The 21,023-nt window shown below is 36.3% G+C and overlaps 1 protein-coding gene across 1 annotated transcript; it reads right to left on the bottom strand.

Moving 5' to 3' along the window:
• Window positions 1-835: 835 nt before the first annotated feature.
• On the bottom strand, window positions 836-1,244 carry LOC116583116 (growth arrest and DNA damage-inducible proteins-interacting protein 1-like). The gene has a single exon (XM_032331123.1). The coding sequence runs from the start codon at window positions 1,242-1,244 to the stop codon at window positions 870-872; it is 375 nt and encodes a 124-aa protein (XP_032187014.1). The 3' UTR covers window positions 836-869.
• Between the last annotated feature and the right edge of the window lie 19,779 nt (window positions 1,245-21,023).

Raw genomic sequence — 21,023 nt, 5'->3', positions numbered from 1 at the left:
CATCCAGTTTCTAAAATAAAAACAAACAAAACTTCCTTATAATATATCTTCCCCCACTAAATAATTCAGATTCAAGTAAATAAGTAGATTTATTTTCACAAAATTTGAATATGATACTCAAAATGTTTAAAGGTATTTTGAAAAGCTAGTGTCATAAAGAGCTAAAATATCAGAATTTTCTTTCAGAGAAAGACTCAGTGGGTTTTTCTAGGCTGTGGTTTCCTAAGAGATATCACTGTGATTAATAAATATTTTAAAACATTATGTTTAAATATGCATTTAAAAATAGTGCGCTCAAATGTTTAAAAAAGAAGTACCGAAATTATATGTCCCAAAGTATTTTTAGGGTGGAGTCTGAAGGTCCTTATCTGCGACATTTGCACATTTATGTTACTGAATTTTATGGCCGGCATTTATGTATATGTTAAAATTCAAACTAAGAAGTCAGACAGCTTGATGGCTATTGATCCGTAAGCTCTGCTTCCATGGCTATGAATACAGAAATACTGAAAATGACTGCTCTGATTGAATCAAAGGTAAAGTTTTGTTTGTTTAACAAACAAATTAGTTTATGGCTAAACAAACAAACAAAATGAGTTTATGGCTAAACTCTTATTTCTTTCATTTTTTATTTGGGGGTGCCTGTATATATGTTTCTACTTTGATGGAAAAACCAATTAAAAATAGTGAAATTTGGGGCACCTGGGTGGCTCAGTGGGTTAAAGCCTCTGCCTTCGGCTCAGGTCATGATCCCAGGGTCCTGGGATCCAGCCCCACATCAGCGGTGAGCCTGATCCCCCCCCCACCCCGGCTTTTTTTTGGGGGGGAGGGTGGCTGTCGGGCAGCAGATTTTATTGGGAGAGGCTAGCTCAGGAACTGGGTGCCACCGAGGCTTCCGAGTCTTGGGCCGCAGCAGCAGCCAGTGCAGCAGCTCGTGCCTCCTTCTTCTGTCTTTGTTTCTCCTCCTTGAGGCGTTTGCGCTGCTGCTTCTCCAGGTCCTGCAGCAGCTCCTGGAAGCGGACACTCCTCGGGTCCACATGGTAGCCCAGGCCTTCCTGGGCCTCAGCCTGCAGTCGGGCCCGCCGCTCCTTGTCGGCCTGCTCCTTTTCCCTGCGCTCCTGCTGCTGCCGCAGCCAGTTCTCAATCATCTGTGGCATCTTGGCCATTCTCTTTGCAATGAGCTGCTCCCTGGCCTGGCGCTTCTGCTCCTCCGCCAGCTGCTGCACCCACAGCGACTCCTGCATGGCTGCTCTGTCAAATAAATAAATAAAAAGTCTTTAAAAAATAGTGAAATTTTTCTGCATTACCAGAAGTATCGCTATTACATGACATTTGGTTGAACCATAATACCATATAATTTCTGCTTTTATTTATTGGCCAACTTATTCAACAACAATTAAATAAGTGCCTACTACTTGCAAGGTAATGAGCTGTGGATTTACTATAAGGAAGAAATAACTCCAGCCTTCATGGAAGATTTTCACATTTCTGATATGATTTACTCTTTTTGTTCATGCCTATTGCTATATCTGTGATGATTAATAATTAGCTGCTCTTATAAAATCAAGGTTATTCTTTACCCTTACCATTAGTTCAACTAGTGTCACTTCAGCCTAGTAAATTCAGGTAAAACAGCAAAATGGACATTCATTCTTAGAATTATATTATTATTTTTATAATTCTGTGACACTTTCATACTTTAAACTATTCCTGCTTATTTTCCTCCCACTTATGATGCCCTCGGGAAATAGATTTTCAACATCTGAAGCTCATTGAGTTTACATTCTTCCTCAAGGGAATTTATAAATTTTTCTAAATTTTCTTCCACCAAAGTTTCTGGATAAATATGTAAGAAGAAAAGAGTGTGCTGTAGCTAAATAATGTGGGGAAGCAAAGTATTGACTCCCCTTAACCAGATACATTTCTTGTAGAAGTCTCCATACCCTTTAACATGCTAATGTGTATTGAGACTTCAGAAAGTGTATAGAATATATTATTTCATCAAGTTGTTTGGCTTCGGAAGCCGTTATTCAAGGTCTTACAAGGGCTAGTTTTCTGAGAAATACATTTGAGGGGAAAAATGGGTTAATGCTGGCACTTAGAAAAATGATGAGTTCTAAGAGCAAACTTGGGCTTTTAAGAAGCCATTAGAGTTAACTCATTTCCAGTTTCACAATGTTACTGGAATGGTATGCTCAGGAGTGTAGCAGAGAGAGAATATCTGCATTTCAACAAAGCATTCCTTTGTGAGAACAAGAAACATGGGCTGAGTGACAGTTTAATTACTTGGGAACACATCAGATTAAATTAGTTAATACAAAAATAATGATTATGTATCTGTGTTCAGTTGAATTTTTGCTTCTAATATTCCTACTCAGTCCAGCCTTTTAATCCACAGTCTTCACCAGGACATAAATGCATTCTCACTGAACCTGCAGGAAAGTAGAAAGGACAACTGATGTACAAGCTCAGGGATGGGAAATTTTTCCTATAAATGACAAAATAGTGGATAGTTTACATCCTATGGACCATATAGTCTTTGTCAAAAGTATTCAACTCTGCTGTCACTTACAGCATAAAAACAGCCATAGACCATGCATTTAAAAAAAAAAAAAAAAAAAAAAAAGAACAACAACAACATGGGTCTTTTACAATGGAATATTATTTATAGAAAAAGCACTAAGCTGGATTTGGTTCACAGGCCGAAGTTTGATGACCTTTTCATTACTAGTCATAGAAAGGGCAAAAATATTCAACAGTCTGGTACAGTTGGCTAAATCCATGCAATTGAAATTTAATAGATATAATATTTTGCATTACAAGTCAAAAATTCAGTTTCATAAGTATTAGAAGATAAAGACATGGCTTAATAGTACATGTTTCAGTTAATCAAAACCTCAGTGTTCTTCCATTTTATATACTTTTCAGGATAGACAATACTATCTATAGCAGTGTCCAGAGGCCACCAAATAAAACTTTGCCTGTGTAAAACCACACTCAGGGTTTTGCATCAAAATTCTAGAAACTTCCACTTGCAAAGTGCTTTGCAAACAGGAGACACACAGGAGTATGACTGGTGAGATGAGATGACTCAGATAATGTTGCAAGAGCAATAGCCTTGAAGATAGGAGCTATTGAGCCTGGAGAATGGAAGATGTAATGACACAATGTAGCATGTCTTCGGACATACTAAGAGTTGCTTATGAAAGGTTGATCAGATTTCCGCTCAATTGTTCCTGAAGTCAGAATTGAAATTATTACATGTTGTAAAACTAAGGAAAATTTAGATTGAACAAAATGAAAAAAAAAAAAAAAATTAACAAATGTAGCAGTCCCCCAGGGAAATAAGTTATTTTGGCAGTTGGTTCTCCCTGTGGAGGAAATCTGGTCTCAAACAACTTCCTATGACACCTGTTGAAACAGAGATTTAATTATTACTTGAGCACTCAAGTCTCTATTCCCCTCAATATTCTATTACTTTTTTACCTGATAAGGTTTAAATTATCAATTTTCTTAATCATAAGAGTCCTTAGTTTTTAACTAAATTTTAATTTCTACACTGAATGCTACTAAAATCCTCTGTTAATAACGTTTATGGTATTTCTATTACTTGGCTTGTACTTGCTTCCTTTCCATGCAATGTATAATCAGGTTTCCAAAAAAAAAAAAAAAAGGTTTTCAACACAGCCTAAAAAGCCAAGTATTTGGATGTTAACCTTGGTGTTTACAGCAGTTTATAGTGCCCTTGCAGTTTATAGTACCCTTGTGACCGATTGAGATTAGCATGTCCTTGGTCTCAATATTTAAAAAGGTTTCAGTATTGAAACGCAATGTGACTTCTTAAAAGCAAACTCTGCAGAAGTCATGTGAATCTTTGATGTGTAAGTGATAAGAATTTGCTATTTCATTATCAACCTCTCAGTCAAGCTAAGCTGCGAATAACAGCACTGATTATAATAAGACTTTTCACTGGACTTGCCCTTCAGGTAGATCCTGTAGTGGCATTCTTTGCATTATCTACCAGTGCACCTGATTGTAATTTGAAAGAATATATATTTTTTATTAATACTGAAGATATTATTGTGTGATACAATAATTGTGTATGTACAAGTTAGCTATCTGTGGTTAGTATTCTCTCCCCGTCGCCTCTGCTGTATCTTCCTCTTTTTTCCTCACAGCAAAGTACTACAAAGTTCAGCTTACTTTCATGAATTCCAGTTTAAATTATGAATTAGTTTTAACTAATGGACTCAAAAATATTAGACTTAAAGAAATTCCCAAAGAAGGACCAGGAAAAGCTATAAAATAAGAAACAAGTTACCTTAAAAGGAAAAGTCAAGAAGGTTATTTTTAAGCTAGAAATTTTAAGCTAAAAATTTATATATACATTTTTTTCTCCTAAATGTTAACTGAGGAACCATCCAGTTGGAACAAGTTTGCAAGATACTTTTTTTTTAAATTTATTTATTTGACAGACAGAGATCACAAAGAGGCAGAGAGGCAGGCAGAGAGGAGGGAGCAGGTTCCCTGCTGAGCAGAGAGCATGATGCGGGACTCGATCCCAGGACCCTGAGATCATGACCTGAGCGGAAGGCAGACGCTTACCCCACTGAGCCACCCAGGCGCCTGCAAGATACTTATTTTTGCTATTGTTCTCTAAATGAGAGTCAGTGGACATGAAGATGTAAAATGAATTTTCATATTTCTCAACTATTTCTATTAAAATTCCGCCTGGCTTATAAATGGAATGGAGAAAATCATTATCACTAAATTATACCTTTTAATGATCTGAGCAATTTTTTTTTCTTTCTCTTACTAACATGTTAGCATGTGGCAGTGGGCTACATTCAGAGGCACAGAATTAAACATAAAATGGTATTACTTTTGCTGTCTAAAAGAAAATTCAGGAAATTCATAGAATTACAAATAGAAAATGTGGTTGCGTTATCTTTTAATCTATTCCTCTACATCTTACTGAGAAATAAAATTATTTAAAACAACACTGGAAATGTTTTGCCTAAGGCAGGGCATGCATAACAATATGAATGGTCATTGTGTCGGGGTTGCCAGCTCGGAATGCTTATTCCACTTTTGGATTATAGCTTGCTTCTTCATGTCTTATTATTATTGATTTATGTTTAGGCTATATTATTGATCTGTACTGTATACTGTTTATTTAAAGGAAATTTTTCACATTTGAGTATTATGTATCATTTATAGGCATAATAAAAACGCTTTCAGTAGAATTTTTATTATTTCTTTTATTTATTTTTTTCTTTTCTTTTTTTAATTAAATTAATTTATTTATTTTCAGAAAAACAGTATTCATTGTTTTTTCACCATACCCAGTGCTCCATGCAATCCGTGCCCTCTATAATACCCACCACCTGGTACCCCAACCTCCCACCCCCCCCGCCACTTCAAACCCTTCATATTGTTTTTCGGAGTCCATAGTCTCTCATGGTTCTCCTTCCCTTTCAATTTCCCCCAATTCCATTCTCCTCTCTAACACCCCTTGTCCTCCATGATATTTGTTATGCTCCACAGATAAGTGAAACCATATGATAATTGACTCTCTCTGCTTGACTTATTTCACTCAGCATAATCTCTTCTAGTCCCATCCATGTTGCTACAAAAGTTGGGTATTCATCCTTTCTGATGGAGGCATAATACACCATAGTGTATATGGACCACATCTTCCTTATCCATTCGTCCATTGAAGGGCATCTTGGTTCTTTCCATAGTTTGGCGACCGTGACCATTGCTGCTATAAATATTGGGGTACAGATGGCCCTTCTTTTCACTATATCTGTATATTTGGGGTAAATACACAGGAGTGCAATGGCAGGGTCATAGGGAAGTTCTATTTTTAATTTCTTGAGGAATCTCTACACTGTTCTCCAAAGAGGCTGCACCAACCTGCATTCCCACCAACAGTGGAAGAGGGTTCTCCTTTCTCCACATCCCCTCCAACACATGTTGTTTCCTGTTTTGTTAATTTTGGCCATTCTAACTGGTGTAAGGTGATATCTCAATGTGGTTTTAATTTGAATCTCCCTGAGGGCTAGTGATGATGAACATTTTTTCATGTGTCTGATGGCCATTTGTATGTCTTCATTGGAGAAGTGTCTGTTCATATCTTCTAACCATTTTTTGATGTATTTTCCTGTTTCGTGTGTGTTGAGTTTGAGGAGTTCATTATAGATCCTGGATATCAACCTTTTGTCTGTATTGTCATTTGCAAATATCTTCTCCCATTCCGTGGGTTGCCTCTTTGTTTTTTTGACTGTTTCCTTTGCTGTGCAGAAGCTTTTGATTTTGATGAAGTCCCAAAAGTTTATTTTCGCTTTTGTTTCCTTTGCCTTTGGAGAGATATCTTGAAAGAAGTTGCTGTGGCTGATAGCAAAGAGATTACTGCCTATGTTCTCCTCTAGGATTCTGATGGATTCCTGTTTATTATTTCTAAAGTAATGCCAAATCATGTATTTCAGTGTAATTAAAAATTTAGCCCCATTGCAAACAGTTAATCTTTTGATAATCTTGTGCAGTAAAATTCACTTATTGCCATCTTTTAAATGCAGACTGTTTGGGAGAAATATTGTCTGGTCGATGTTAACAAAGGTAACTTCAACCAAAGTGCTCTTTTGGATAAATATGATTAGGAATGTTGATATATTTCCTTCTTAAATAATTATAATGACATGAGAGTCCAAGAAGCCATACAGTAAAGAAACATGTTTCACTTTGCTCTCCCATAATTTTCAGGCTTATTTAAGGGTAAGTGTTAGTAAAAGTTTTAAGTTTAGAAAAATAATTAATGTACAAGAATACTGAAGTTCTTTTTTTTTTTTGTGAGAAGCAGAATTAGTTTACTGATATTCTGTATTAGGATAAGTAATGTTAGCTGCTTTAATGAGCAACCCTAAATTTATAGTTGCTTGGTTGGTCAAATGTTTGTTTCTTATTAGCATAAAATCCAAAGTCAATGACCTTCATCTGGGACCTCTTTTAGATAGTTCTCCCCCAAGAAATATATGAGATATCTAGTGTCCTTCCATCTCCCACATCTTAGGAGATTTTTTCTTCCAAGCTCAACTGACTAAAGAAAGAACATATCATAACATATTGTAAAACATATCATAAAAAAGACAAAGTTTTAGCTCTAACTTTGGGTTCTGTGTAAAATGTAGTAGTTCATTAACTCAAAGATATATTTTTGAGCACCTACTGTGCACCAGACCTTTATGGAGCAATGAATAGAAAGACAAAAGTCCTTGACCTCATCGAACTTACGTTCTACTGGGCAGAGACAGACAATAAGTAAATACATAGAACATTCGTACATTAGATGGTGTTAAGTATGCTGAATAGTAATCTCTATGTGCAGAGAAGCGGATAGGAATTCCAAGGGTGAGAGTGATGAGTTAACATTTCAAGGAGAGTGGGGTCAGGGAAGTATTTAAAGGAGCTAAGTCAGATGGACATAGTCCCAGGCAGAGGAAATAACAAGGGACAGGCCCTAGAAGTTCAATCGTGCCTGCTGGGTTTGAAGAACTATAAGAAAGCCAAAATGCTTGTCAATGGTAAGTATGGAGGAAATGAAGGGACAGGAGTAAGGAATGGTCAGAGTAGGCTGGTGAAATGATATTGTAGAGAGGCTTGGAGAAGGGGTAGGTCAGAGAGGTTGGGAGTGGAGGAAGGACTTGAGGCAGGTCTGGAGCATGGGTAGAAAGTGGATGCTCAGAAGAAATCATGGTATTCTACACATGGAGATGATCATGAGGGAGGGTGGAAAGTTGAGAGCACAGCACACAGCTGTGGGCTCCAGACATGAAGTCACAGGATGCGGAGGCAAATTCCACAACTAGCCCTTAGTTTCCACAATGACAAAGCAGGAGAGTGGCACAGTCCTCCCCATGAGGCTGTGCCATTTTACGTATGCCAATGGAGCAGGTAGTTAAGAAAGATAGGACTCCCACAGGGACAGACATTCAGGGACCCTGCAACTTCTTCTTTGCCGGAAGTGAGAGTGTGAATTGCTATTTCCCATCAGGGTTTGGGTAGAGACAGGAGTCTGGTCTCTACATGTGGGCACAGGATGTTTTATGGCTGAGCCTGGAAATGTAGGAGTCTGTCAGTTTTCCTCTTGTAACATGGTCCAAAACTGTATCACATTGTCCCATCTAGGTACAAGGAAGACCAAGGAATGTAGAATATTGTCAGTTAAGATGTTGAAGAGAACTGGATATTTGTAAACATTAGCAAAAATTATTTTTTGGATCTTTTATAGTATGGTTCCATTGGTCATTATTTTCAAGTTTAAATGTTGTCTTTGAAAAGTGCAAGAGTGACAAAGCATTTACAACTCAAAGGTCAAGAAATAAAATTATTTTTAGAACTGGTTTAATATATTTTCTCATCAAATTTTAAGACACTGTGGGTGTCTCTGTGTATGAGTGTGGATAGTAATTCCAGATGTTCAAATCAGAAAACCTTCTTAGCAGAATATCTCTAGCATATCTAGTTGCATTTCCTTGCAAGTACTTGATAAATCATGATAGTTTCAATCATAGCAATTAACTGAATTTTGAGTAAAAGATAATTATACTGTGTATATATAATTTAAATTGATAATTATGGTATATTTTATGGTTTTCCTATACAAAGGTATATGGCATATGGATATACATATATGGACCACAATATTTAAATGGATAATCATAAATATGGTTAATTTCTTTAATATTGCTAATATGTGACTTCATCCACTCTAAGAATTAAATCAACACAAAGAGAGCATATCTATAGAATAAACTGAGGTGAAAATTATATTTTTTAAAGATTTTATTTATTTATTTGACAGAGTGAGATCATAAGTAGGCAGAGAAGCAGGCAGAGAGAGAGACGAGGAAGCAGGCTCCCCACAAAGCAGAGAGTCCGATGTGGGACTCGATCCCAGGGCCCTGAGATCACGACCTGAGCCAAAGGCCGAGACTTAACCCATTGAGTCACCCTGGTGCCCGAGTTGAAAATTATTTTTGAAGTCTAGCCAAAGTTACCAAAAAAGAAAAAAAAAAAAAAAGGTGTTTTATTAGTAAATTTACATAATCTTTTCACTGTTAGGAATCGCTAAAAAAAAAAAAATTACTTGATTATTTCTATTTTGAGCACAATCAGAAGTCTCTAACAAGAATTAAGTGGAAAAATAACAATGAACATAGTCAAGAGGTAACATAAAACTTCACTCTAGTCCTAGATTGATGCTTCTTATAACACTTTTAAAAACCTTTCACACAAATCCTTAACCTCATCCAGATCTTATCAATCTCAGCAGGATCTTATGCCCTACTTTGCTGAGATTAAGCTAGTACTGGAGAAGAAAAAACATCCATTAATATACACACACACACACACACACACACGCACACACACACACACCTTCTCAGAGTCACTTTTTTATTTTTTATTTTATTTTATTTTATTTTCTGAAAAAGAAATGGTGCTCTGATATACAACTCAGTTGCCTGTACTCTGGATCACTCCCTCTTTTACGTACTTGGTTATTCAATTATCCTCTTTCTCTCATCCTCTAATTCTGTGGCTTTCTTCCGTTCCCTTCCCATGGTCTCTCTTCCTTTCTTCCTGTCTGCTGAGACTCCTCCTACTAAGATATCCAGGCCTCCTCATCTCCAAGGCCAGAGAGCTTTTCCCAGTTGTTTTCATCTTTATTCCCCCTACTGTTTCATTCCATACCTCTATGACAGACTCATTTGAATTCCCCCCCATAAAATTTTCCTACTTCTTTTTTAATTGCTCTGCAATTCCATTTACTTTCTTTCCATCCCCATTTAAATCTATTTCTCAAGGTTTGTCCTGTGAGTATACATGTCTTTCCCCTCAGTACTCTGTCCCTCAGAGTACACAACTCTGTTCTCATCTCATGGTCTTTAGCAATCTTGTCTGTAGAAATGTCTATCTCACTTGTATGTATCTCCAGTTCCTGTAACCTCTTTGCCAAGCTCAAGGACTATGCTTACAACAAGGTATTAGACATTTGTCTGTTGGATGCTTCCACTGCAACCACAAAGTTAGTAGGACCAAAGAAAACTACACTTACTCCATCAGAACTAATTCCTTCTTCTGACCTATCTATCTCTTTCTAAGGTGCTTCTATTTGCTTCTATTCACCAAGGCACAGCCCTTTGATCATTTATGACATTTGGGGCCATATTCACACAACTGAAAAGCCTATAAAATCTGTGTCCATAATGCCTTTCAATCCCACTTAAACCATAATGTTTATTGTAAATCCTCATAAATTGCTTTCTTGCCTACAGGCTTTTCTGCTCTAATCCACTGAAAATGCCAATGTCCAATTATTATTTTTTTAAATTACCTGGTCTCTTTTTAAGGACACTCAATTACCTCTTTGGGTCCTTGCAATCAGATATTAGAGTCCTCTACAAAGTGGTCTCTACCTCCTTTCCCTGCTTTATATCCCACTGATCCCTGACGAATATTTAATAATCCAGCTATGCAAAGCTATAAATGTGTTCCTACCATTTTCTTCTTTTGAGGCATTACTCACACTTCATCTGTTCTCAGGAATCCTGCTACCTCTTTCTCCCTCCCAGACATCACGTCAATTCTACTTATCTCTAAAGACCACTAGTTCAAATTTCACCTCCTTCAGATTTGTCTTTTCTAATTCTCTCAACCATTTAAAACCCTTACACATTGGCAGTTAATTTATTCTAACTGTATTTCAGGTACAATATCCCAACTACATACATAATAAGTTCTTATGTAACTATTTTTCTATTTGTACTTGTGGCATTAAACTAAAAATCTTGAACATAGTAGTGATCCAGTAAAAGCTTGTTGAACTTATAAATCTACTTTATCCACTCATGTTTTGATATCCAAATCTGAAATTTAGATAATACAGACTTTAAATAGTTTCAAAAACTTCAGGTCACAAAATTGGTATATATTAATTATTAAGTAAGCACTGAAAATCCTCAATGAATTTAAATCACATGAAAATTTGTGAAGAATCAAAGAAGAAATCTAAGGAACAAATTAATTGAAAGAGTCTATGAAAAAGAAAATATCTAAAAGGCAAAAGAAGCAGTAACATTAAAAAGAAGTTTAAAAGTGAGAAAAAAAAAAAACACTTTTTCTTCTTAAATGTTACTGGAAATGTGCTGGCCCAAATTTTTCAATATGGCCAAGAGAGAGACTAAACATTAAAAATATGCAAATGTCCTCTTTCTACTTAAGTTTATTTCCTTTTATAGGCCTTTTATTAGACTTGCTGCCAAGAGAACCTGTGCTGTTTAGGGGTCAGGAATTTCTTTAGAATCTTAAAACTTTGTAACTAATCTTAGATGAATTCCCAAAATAATATTCATGACTAAGCTTCCAGTGACTGGAATAAAAATATCATGTCTCGGTTCAAAAGTTCTGGAAGTTCCAATGGTTCGAGAATTTCAGATACTAATAACAATGAGAAGCTGATAAAGATAAGGAAGAGCAAGTAGTGATGGCCTGTAGATGATTTTTTCAATAAATTGTGGTCTGAAAAAAAATGTTTTTGGCTTTCCTTAAAAATATTTAGGTTTGAGTAACTCATTGTTATATTGGCGAAACGCTGCCTCACAATACAGTTTTATGTGATGGCAAATGACTCACAACCAAATATTGTACAGTTACTGCTCAAAAGTGATAAGAGCAACTTAACTGCAACAATGACACTGTTTAAGTTTTTGTTTTTGTTTCTTTCTAAGGATTTTATTTATTTACTGGGGGGGGGGAGATAGATAGAGCACAACATGGGGCTCAATCCCAGGACCCCAGGATTATAACCTGAGCAAATGCAGGTGATAAACTGACTGAGCCGCCCAAATGCCCCAGACACTGTTTAAAAATTTAAAACAAAAATATGTATCCTGAATAATATACGGAATCTATTATAAAAATTATTCTTGAAGCTCCATACTAGGTTGGAGATCTTGTCCCTATATAAAAATAAAACAGGGGCGCCTGGGTGGCTCAGTGGGTTAAGCCGCTGCCTTCAGCTCAGGTCATTATCTCAGGGTCCTGGGATCAAGTCCCGCATCAGGCTCTCTGCTCAGCAGGGAGCCTGCTTCCCGCTCTCTCTCTCTCTCTGCCAGTCTCTCTGCCTACCTGTGATCTCTCTCTGTCAAATAAATAAATAAAATCTTTAAAAAATAAATAAATAAAACAGATTTTCACAGTTATAGGTAATATTACAGCAAAATATACTTAAAAAAAATTAAGAGGACATTGGTCTCTAGAAGCAGACAAATCTCTGGTTCTCACAGCACTTGTATTAGGCAAAGCAACAAAGATTTTAAAGCTATCCTAGAATTCTAAAATTCAAAAGAGTTAGAGAAACTTACAGAATTTAGCCTGTGATGCACCTACTTCTTATAATAAATGATTCAGGGTGTTTCTACCTCATTTCATTCCTTTTAAAGAAAAAAAAATAATCTTTATCTGTTTTTCTATTTTAAAGATACTCCAAACAAAATACTAGAATTCTTTTCAAGGTTCATTTTATTTTCCTTGATTTTTAAATTTATGAACATTTTTAACCTTTAAACACATTCCTGGAACCTGCTTTTTCTTACATTGAGAAGAAAAAAAAGGAAGAAAAAAAGCATAGAATATTTTCCACCATGGCCTCTTTTCCTCTCAAGTCACACACTTCGAGGGCTGTCAAAATTTATATGATATGTAATTACTGCATGGATTTTCTGGTCTCCAATATTTGCTTTGACAGATTGGAAAAAAAACAAAACAAAAAATTTTTAACTATTCTCTCATTCTCTTTCCTTCTCTATAAAATCCACTTGATAATTCAGGATTCAGGAACTTTACAAAATATGCTATGCAGAGAATTAAAGATCAGAACATTCCATAAGTAATGATCCAACAAATACTTCTTTCTCAGGGCTAAAATAGCTCATTTATAAATTGCCTGTTTTTTAAAGACTAGCTGAACCAAGAATTTGATCTATCAGTTTTGAAACGTACCCTGAAGCACAAACACAATGAGAGAAGATCTCAGCTCCTGGAATGAGGTCTGTGTCGCACCTGGCAGGGTGCCTGATGGAAGCTTCAAAGAGCAAAGGAAGCTGCTTTCAGGTTGCGCAGAGGACAAACTGACTTAATAAAGCCATTTTCTAAGTTTATAAAAAAATCTTTCACCAAAGTTCTAAAGACTTCCATGATTTTCTCAGGTGCCGGAAGCCTGGGAGAAAATTTTTAATTGATTTTTATTAAAACCTTATACATTCTATGAGCAAAATGAGAGAAATATGACAGAATGTTTTGTTTCTTTTTCAGTCCTTCCTTATGTTTTGTGAATGTGATTTTTGTGCCCAGATTGCATAGATGTTTTAACACAGATAATCTCTTATGGGTGGAATAAAAATATTTTTTGGATTCTCACTGAAAAAAAAAATCTGGAATTCTTACAATGAAAAGCTGCATATCAAACGAATAAAGGGTGGAAAAATAAATTCTTTGAATTCAAAAAACAAATACTTAGAAATAAATACGTAATATTAAAGTATAGAGGGGATGCTGTCAACTCTTGGCCTATTAAAGTCATTACAATTTCTTACGTTACGTAAACATGGAGACGTTGCCTCCCTTTGCAGCCTACTAGCTGGCACACTGGCCAGGCTTTAAGATCTGTTGTGGTCATCCTGCAGATAGGTCATTTTATGAGGCAATGTAAACTGTATCCTCACACACACACGCACACACACACACTAATAATAATAATAATAAGCATGACAGAATGGCACAAATCTTACAAAAACTCAAACAGTACCATATTGATACATTACAGCCAGGAAAGAAATGAGAGTTTAAAAATATAAGAATGTAATTCTCTATTTTCAATTGATCATTACAAAACTCTGTGGTCTTCCAATTTCTCCTGCTCACACACATCTACTAGATTTTTCTCTCTTCATCAAAATCTTTTCATTTATTTATTTATTTAGATTTATTTATTTATTTGCCAGAGAGAGACACAGCGAGAGAGGGAACATAAACCAGGGGAGTGGAGCGGGAGAAGCAGGCTTCTCAACGAGCAGGGAGCTCAATAGGGTGCTAGATCCCAGGATCCTGGAGTCACGACCTATGCGGAAGCCACACACCTAACGACTGCGCCACCCATGCACCCTGAAACTTTTTCAAATGATAGTTCATACTTGCTCCTTCATTTAGCCTGTAGCCCCATACAATCTTCTTTCCCCTGTAGTTCAGCCCATCTGATCTCTAAAATATAACCAAGTGTCACTTCTTCATTCTTCTCCTCCAACTGAGGAGGTGACAAACCCTTTTCTTCCTGTATGTTTTCCACAAGGTTTGTTGATTCCCATCGTACTATATTCTCATGCTATTCCTTTTTTTTTTTTTAAGATTTATTTATTTTTGAGAGAGAGAGAGAGAGAGCATGTGCATCCATGCGCATGAGCAGAGGGAGGGGCAGAAGGAGAGAGAGAGAATCCTGAAGCAGACTCCCCATTGAGCATAGAGCCAGAAGCAGGGCTTGATCATGACTGAGGTCATGACCTGTGCAAAAACCAAGAGTTAAACACTTAACCAACTGTACCATCCAGCTGGCCCTAGTCTCACGCTTTTCATTCTGACTTTCTTTCTATATTGTCTTTCAACATTCCCAGGGTTTTGGTAGGTTTGTTTTTTGTTTGGTCGTTTTGTTGTTGCTGTTGTTTTAGTTTGGTTTGGTTTGGATTTGTCTGTTTGCTTGTTCTTCTCTATTTCTTTAGTAACCTCTATACTATCTTCTTACGAATCTTAATACTGTCATCTTTCATAATTCATTGGTCTCTAAAACTTCAACCAGCCTGTCAGTGCACTTGACCGTCATATTTGTATATCATTGTCTAATCTCTTTAAGGAACTTCAGCTTTGCTTTCATAACTACATGCTAGAGAGATATCCCTGGCTCTTTCATAGCAAATCAAACTTAATATGTCTAAAAGGCTATCTGAGAGGATATCCTCTTAACCAGAAATTCCTCTTCACTTGTCATGTCTGTAATTGGCACGAATATTCTGTCAAGCCTCAAGGCGAGGCATTGTCTTACCTCCCCGCCCTTGCTCACACTATTCCGTGATCCTCCCAGTCAGAAGTGCACCACTGAATTCCTAAGAATGTTTTTGAATATTTTTGTGATGCTTATCAAGTTTTCATTTACTATGCTATTTGGTTCCATCTTATATACCCTACTATGCTAAAAAACTCCTTAGAGTTTTTTTAGGGAAGGTACTAACATTATGTCTGTTATCTGAGTAAATGAATTGAGCAATTAAGTTAATTGGGTTTACTTGGAAAGCCACTCATAGAAGGAATAATTCATTTTGAGATCATTTACATATGTAGTCTTTCTGAAAATATTCATGATCATGGAGACCCTGCAGTAGGAATTAGCTGTGGGGGAAGGTGCAGAACTCACATACCTGAGATTCACTCCAGGGCACAAAGCATGTAAGAGGTAAGGTTTTGAATGATAACAGATTTGCTGACCCAGTGGAGGATATGGATCTGAGCTGTTGGTCACATAATTGATTTTAAAGAAAAAGCCTAGCAGATATTAATCCTTGCTGATTTCTCTGAATGCTGAAAACTCGTATTTCAACACAACGGCTACCAGTCAGGATTCTTCACATCTTATCTTTGGCTCTTTCCTCTGTGCATTTTACCTGGTGATGGTGACATATTCTTAGTCTAAAAGAAAAATAAACAGTCAAGTCATGTCTTTATGAAAGGGATTAAGAGCGTAATTATATGGCAGTACAGAGGGGAAAGGATAGATTCTGCCATCTCATTGTATGGGTGAGAAAGGTACAAAGGCTACACTAGGAATTCAAGGAGGGAGGAGTGAGGGTCCTTAATAGAACTGACAGGACTTGAAGGGGCAATTACTTACAGGAGTAAGTCTAAAAGGCAAGAGCAAATGCACAAAGCACTTCAAAATAACAGAACTATATACTTGAATACTTGAAAATAATATTTTAGTGAAACAAAACTCATTTTGTTTTTCAGTTTATAAATTACCTCTAATAAATATTTTTAAATCAAGTGTTCCACTGTTCCCCAGTTATTTTCCAAATGTTAGCCACAAGTATAAAGGGTTATATATTCACATTGTAAAACATTAACCTGGATCTCCACAGCAAAGAGGTCTGTTTCTTGTGTGTGTGTGTGTGTGTGTGTGTGTGTGTGTGTGTGTGTGTGTGTGTGCATGAAGTATATATATATATAGCATGATAGCAAATGTGAAATTTGAAGGAAGACAAAACATCTGAAACACTGTTTCCATGGCAACAGTTTATAAAAAAGAATCAGAAACTTAGTAAGTTGAAGCAATTTTAAATTCAAAGAAAGGGTATTTGACTTTCAGTTGCTAAAAAATAAAAAAAGAAGCATTTCTGTATAGATTATTTTTTTATATAAATACAGGAAAGCTGGTTGTCAAGGTTACACTTAGTGACCTATAGAAGAAATGTCCTAATTCATACTACAAAAACAAATTTAAAATGCTTTTAAATCTGCCTACCTCTCACCAGATGGTCTGGAACATAATAATTTCCATGTTCAATGGGCATAGACATTTCCACTATTCATTTGGATTTCAAAAATTATGCCACATTCTTGTTATATTCATAAAAAACAAATTAATATTTAATTCATTGAATACACAAGACACTGAATTACATGATGAAGATACAGAGATTAGGATTTCCAATCTAGTAAGGAAGAAGAGACAAAAAGTACAAATAATACAGCACAATTCAAAAAGTATCAAAGAATGTAAAAATGACCTAAGCGATGTATAGCCCAAGATTACAGAAATTATTTTGGACTGCTAATCAAATCAGTTTTCATAGAGAAAATTGCATCTAATCTGAACCTCAGCAAATAAAATGAATTTGGAGAGGTAAAGATATAGATAAATATATTTTGAGTATGGTCTTACAATAAAAGGTAAAAAACTGAAAGAAACATGGCACATTTGAAAAAAAAAAAGATTCCATTGAGAGTAAATAATAGAAAGTAATACAGAAGAGAATTAAGCCTTGAAAACGGTAGACACTCAATAAATCTTCCATAAATTAAATAATTACATCAAGTCTAAAAGAAAGAAATGAATTAATTGTTAAAATGGGCTTATTCAGGGAGGTTTTGAAAGTCAAATTGTCCAAGTTTTAGAATTTATTCTGTTGTGAGTAATTTACTCATTTAATGCATATGTATTAATCGCTTTTAAAAATTGAGCATTATGGGGCTCAGTGGGTTAAAGCCTCTGTCTTCTGCTTAGGTCATGATCTCAGGGTCCTGGGATCAAGCTCTGCATCAGGCTCTCTGCTCAGCAGGGAACCTGCTTCCCCCATCCCCGCCCTCTCTCTGCCTGCCTCTCTGCCTACTTGTGATCTCTGTCTTTCAAATAAATAAATACAATCTTTAAAAAAAATTGAGCAATAAAAAGTTTCTAGGAATTTAAAGAGAAACATGACAGGGTTTGCATTTTGGGAAGAAGTCATTGCCTGATTCCCCTGGCCCATGGTTAATGGGGGGCTAACTATAGTGCCTCCTGGCATAATTTTCAAGGATCAGTGATGCCTAGACAAAGAGGGGAAGAAATCAAATTCCAGGGAGAGTTGACTTACGGCCTAAAGGTATAGTAGCTGGAAACTGCCTCAAGTGTTTTGGGGTCATCCTGGTTTTCCCCTTACTTTCCCAAATATCACTGAAAATTCTGTGTCCTGGGAACCCCCTCAGTCCTGGACAAATTGAGACAGTTGGTTGGGAGGAATGGACAGAAGAAGGCTACAACTTTCATAAGGCAGAATATGAAGATAAAGCAGGGAGTGGGAAAATATAAACCTGTAGAAGTAGGCACATGCTGGATCAGAGAGTTTTGATTCAAGGCTAAAAGTCTAGGACCTGATCTCAGGAACCACTGATGAACTCTAAACAGAAAAATGACATGGTTTTATCTATTCATGAGGTAAAACAGTCATCAGTAAGAAGGCTATTGACATACACCCTCAGCAAGAAATAAGGACAACTGAGCAGATTGGTGGTAGAAAGCTTAGAAAGGAAAAATAGAAACATTTGGGGAATATAAAATATATAAAACTTGATTGCTTAGATATGGAAGAGGATCCCAAAAGTCATTCAAAAAAGGGGAGTCCTCCTACACTATTGGTGGGAATGCAAGCTGGTCTGGAAAACAGTATGGAAGTTCCTCAAGAAGTTGAAAATAGAGCTACCCTATTATGACCCAGCAATCACACTATTGGGTACTTACCCTAAAGATACAAATGTAGTGATCCAAAGGGGCACGTGCACTTAATGTTTATAGCAGCAGTGTCCACAATAGTCAAACTATGGAAAGAGCCTAGATGTCCATCAACAGATGAATGAATAAAGAACATGTGGTATATAGATGCAAAGGAATATTATGCAGCCATCAAAAAAAACCAAAATCTTGTCATTTTCAATAACATGGATGGAACTAGAGGATACTACACTAAGCAAAATAAGTTAAACAGAGAAAGACAATTATATGATCTCTCTGATATGAAGAATTTGAGAGGCAGGGCAGGGGTTCATGGGGGGAAAGGGAGGGAAAAATGAAACAAGATGGGACTGGGGATGGAGACAACCATAAGAGACTCTTAATCTCACAAAACAAACTGAGGGCTGCTGGGGGGTGGGGGGAGGGATAGGGTGGCTGGGTGATGGACACTGGGAAAGGATATGCTATGGTGAACACTGTGAACTGTGTAAGGCTGATGATTCACAGACATGTACCCCTGAAACTAATAATACATTATATGTTAATTTAAAAAGTCATTCAGAAATTCTCTCTTAGTGCCTGTTAGATGACAAATACTATCTTAGGTGGTGAGGAAAAGGAGCAAAACAAGTACGTAGCTATGTATGTTCTGTCGTGGATGTCATCTCATGAAATGTAGAATGCAAGAGAAAGAACTAGGTTTTGGACTAAGGTATGAGACCAGTTTGGTGCCTTGGTTCTCCTCCCTGCAGAGTGGCACGGAAAAATTTCTGGACTACTCAGTCATACTTTATAAAGACTATTCTAGCTACAATGAATAAAATAGATATGAGGAAGTGGTGATACAACATGGGGGCTTAAGTGGGTAGGAGAAGAATAAATGAAACAAGATGGGATTGGGAGGGAGACAAACCATAAGTGACTCTTAATCTCACAAAACAAACTGAGGGTTGCTGGGGGGAGGGGGTTTGGGAGAAGGGGTGGGATTATGGACACTGGGGAGGGTATGTGCTTTGGGGAGTGCTGTGGAGTGTGTAAACCTGGTGATTCACAAACCTGTACCCCTGGGGATAAAAACATATGTTTATAAAAAATAAAAAATTAAAAAAAAATAGATTTGGTGGGACAAATTCAGGAAAGAAATAGAGAAAGTTAAGAAGATAGAGCTCTGTTCATGAATATTGAGATCGTGACATACAGAGATTTGGTAGGGAAATAAAAGAGGGAATAAATATGAAAGACATCACAGAAGCTCTTTGGGCTTAATACCTTAGTGAGAACTACGTAAAGGAGGTAGTGATGGAAAACAGCACTCAAAAGAAGGGGAGCTTTGGAGGATAATAAGAGAGAATTTTGACATGTTTGCACATACTCTCAGGGTCATTCATGGATGTTCTGACGAAGATGTCCAACCAAGCAAAAAAATACAAAGTTGGGCATCAAGGAAACTTTAATTTGTTGACCATGGGGTAACCTGAGAGTTACTCAAATCCATCAGAGTCAACTCTAGCCATTGAGGGAAAGAGAATAGAGAAAAATAAGAGGAAAAATAAGGACTGAAAGAGGGACTGTCCAAGAAGCAACAGGAGGGAGAAATCTGTAAATAAGACCAAAAAATGGAAGATAAGTTAGGAAAGAATGAAAAAGTCACAGAAGTCATAAAGAATATCCCAATCTAAATTTTCATGATGCTGTGTATTATTTATGATCCTAAGAATTGAATTTTAATAGAAGTGGTTATTTTACTTAGAATCCTAAGTTAACTTCTTTCTGTTAATTCTTTAATCACCAAGTATTTTTAGATATACGTTTGAAATAAAGTAAGTTTTACCAAATGTGATTGGATACATGCATTCTAATACAAACAACTCATGGGAATAAATTTTAATTAGAAATGGTTTAAAACTTTAGTATTTCTGAACAAAAAAATTCTTAAATTTTTATCAGAAAATTCAGAAAATATGAGTCTTCACAAACAGAGTTTATAAATATGAATTTTCAATTGAACTAGCTTAACTACTTTTACACTCCAAAAACAAGACTGAGTAACTGGATTTTTAATCAAAACCAATTTACATCAAATAAAATCTGGCAGAAATCCAGTCTCTTAATTATAAAATTAGGTATGATTTCTTTTCAAAATCTTATCAAAATGTTTTTCCACCAAACTAGCCTAGTTTATTTTAAAAAGCAATAGTTCCCTACGGAAAACAAGTTGAAGAATATGATTGCATAAAAATAATCTTTTAAATATGATTTTCTGCTTATACTAGCTTAAAAATGGCACTTTTCTGACAATCCCATTGAAAATAAAGTTGACATCAAAAATGATTTTTCCTCGGGCGCCTGGGTGACTCAGTGGGTTAAGCCACTGCCTTTGGCTCAGGTCATGATCCCAGGGTCCTGGGATCGAGTCCCGCATCGGGCTCTCTGCTCAGCAGGGAGCCTACTTCCTCCTCTCTCTCTCTCTGCCTGCCTCTATGCCTACTTGTGATCTCTCTCTGTCAAATAAATAAATAAAATCTTTAAAAAAAATGATTTTTCCTCAAAAATAGCTTAAAAGCACAACTTAAAACATAACAACTGAAATCTGATTTGCAATATTATTCTCATTTACCTTATTCCAATTTATATCCCACATATCACTTCAATT

This window comes from Mustela erminea, chromosome 2 (genome assembly GCF_009829155.1).
Source record: "Mustela erminea isolate mMusErm1 chromosome 2, mMusErm1.Pri, whole genome shotgun sequence".
NCBI classification, from domain to species: Eukaryota; Metazoa; Chordata; class Mammalia; order Carnivora; family Mustelidae; genus Mustela; species Mustela erminea.
This window is presented reverse-complemented; position numbering and strand designations above follow the sequence as displayed.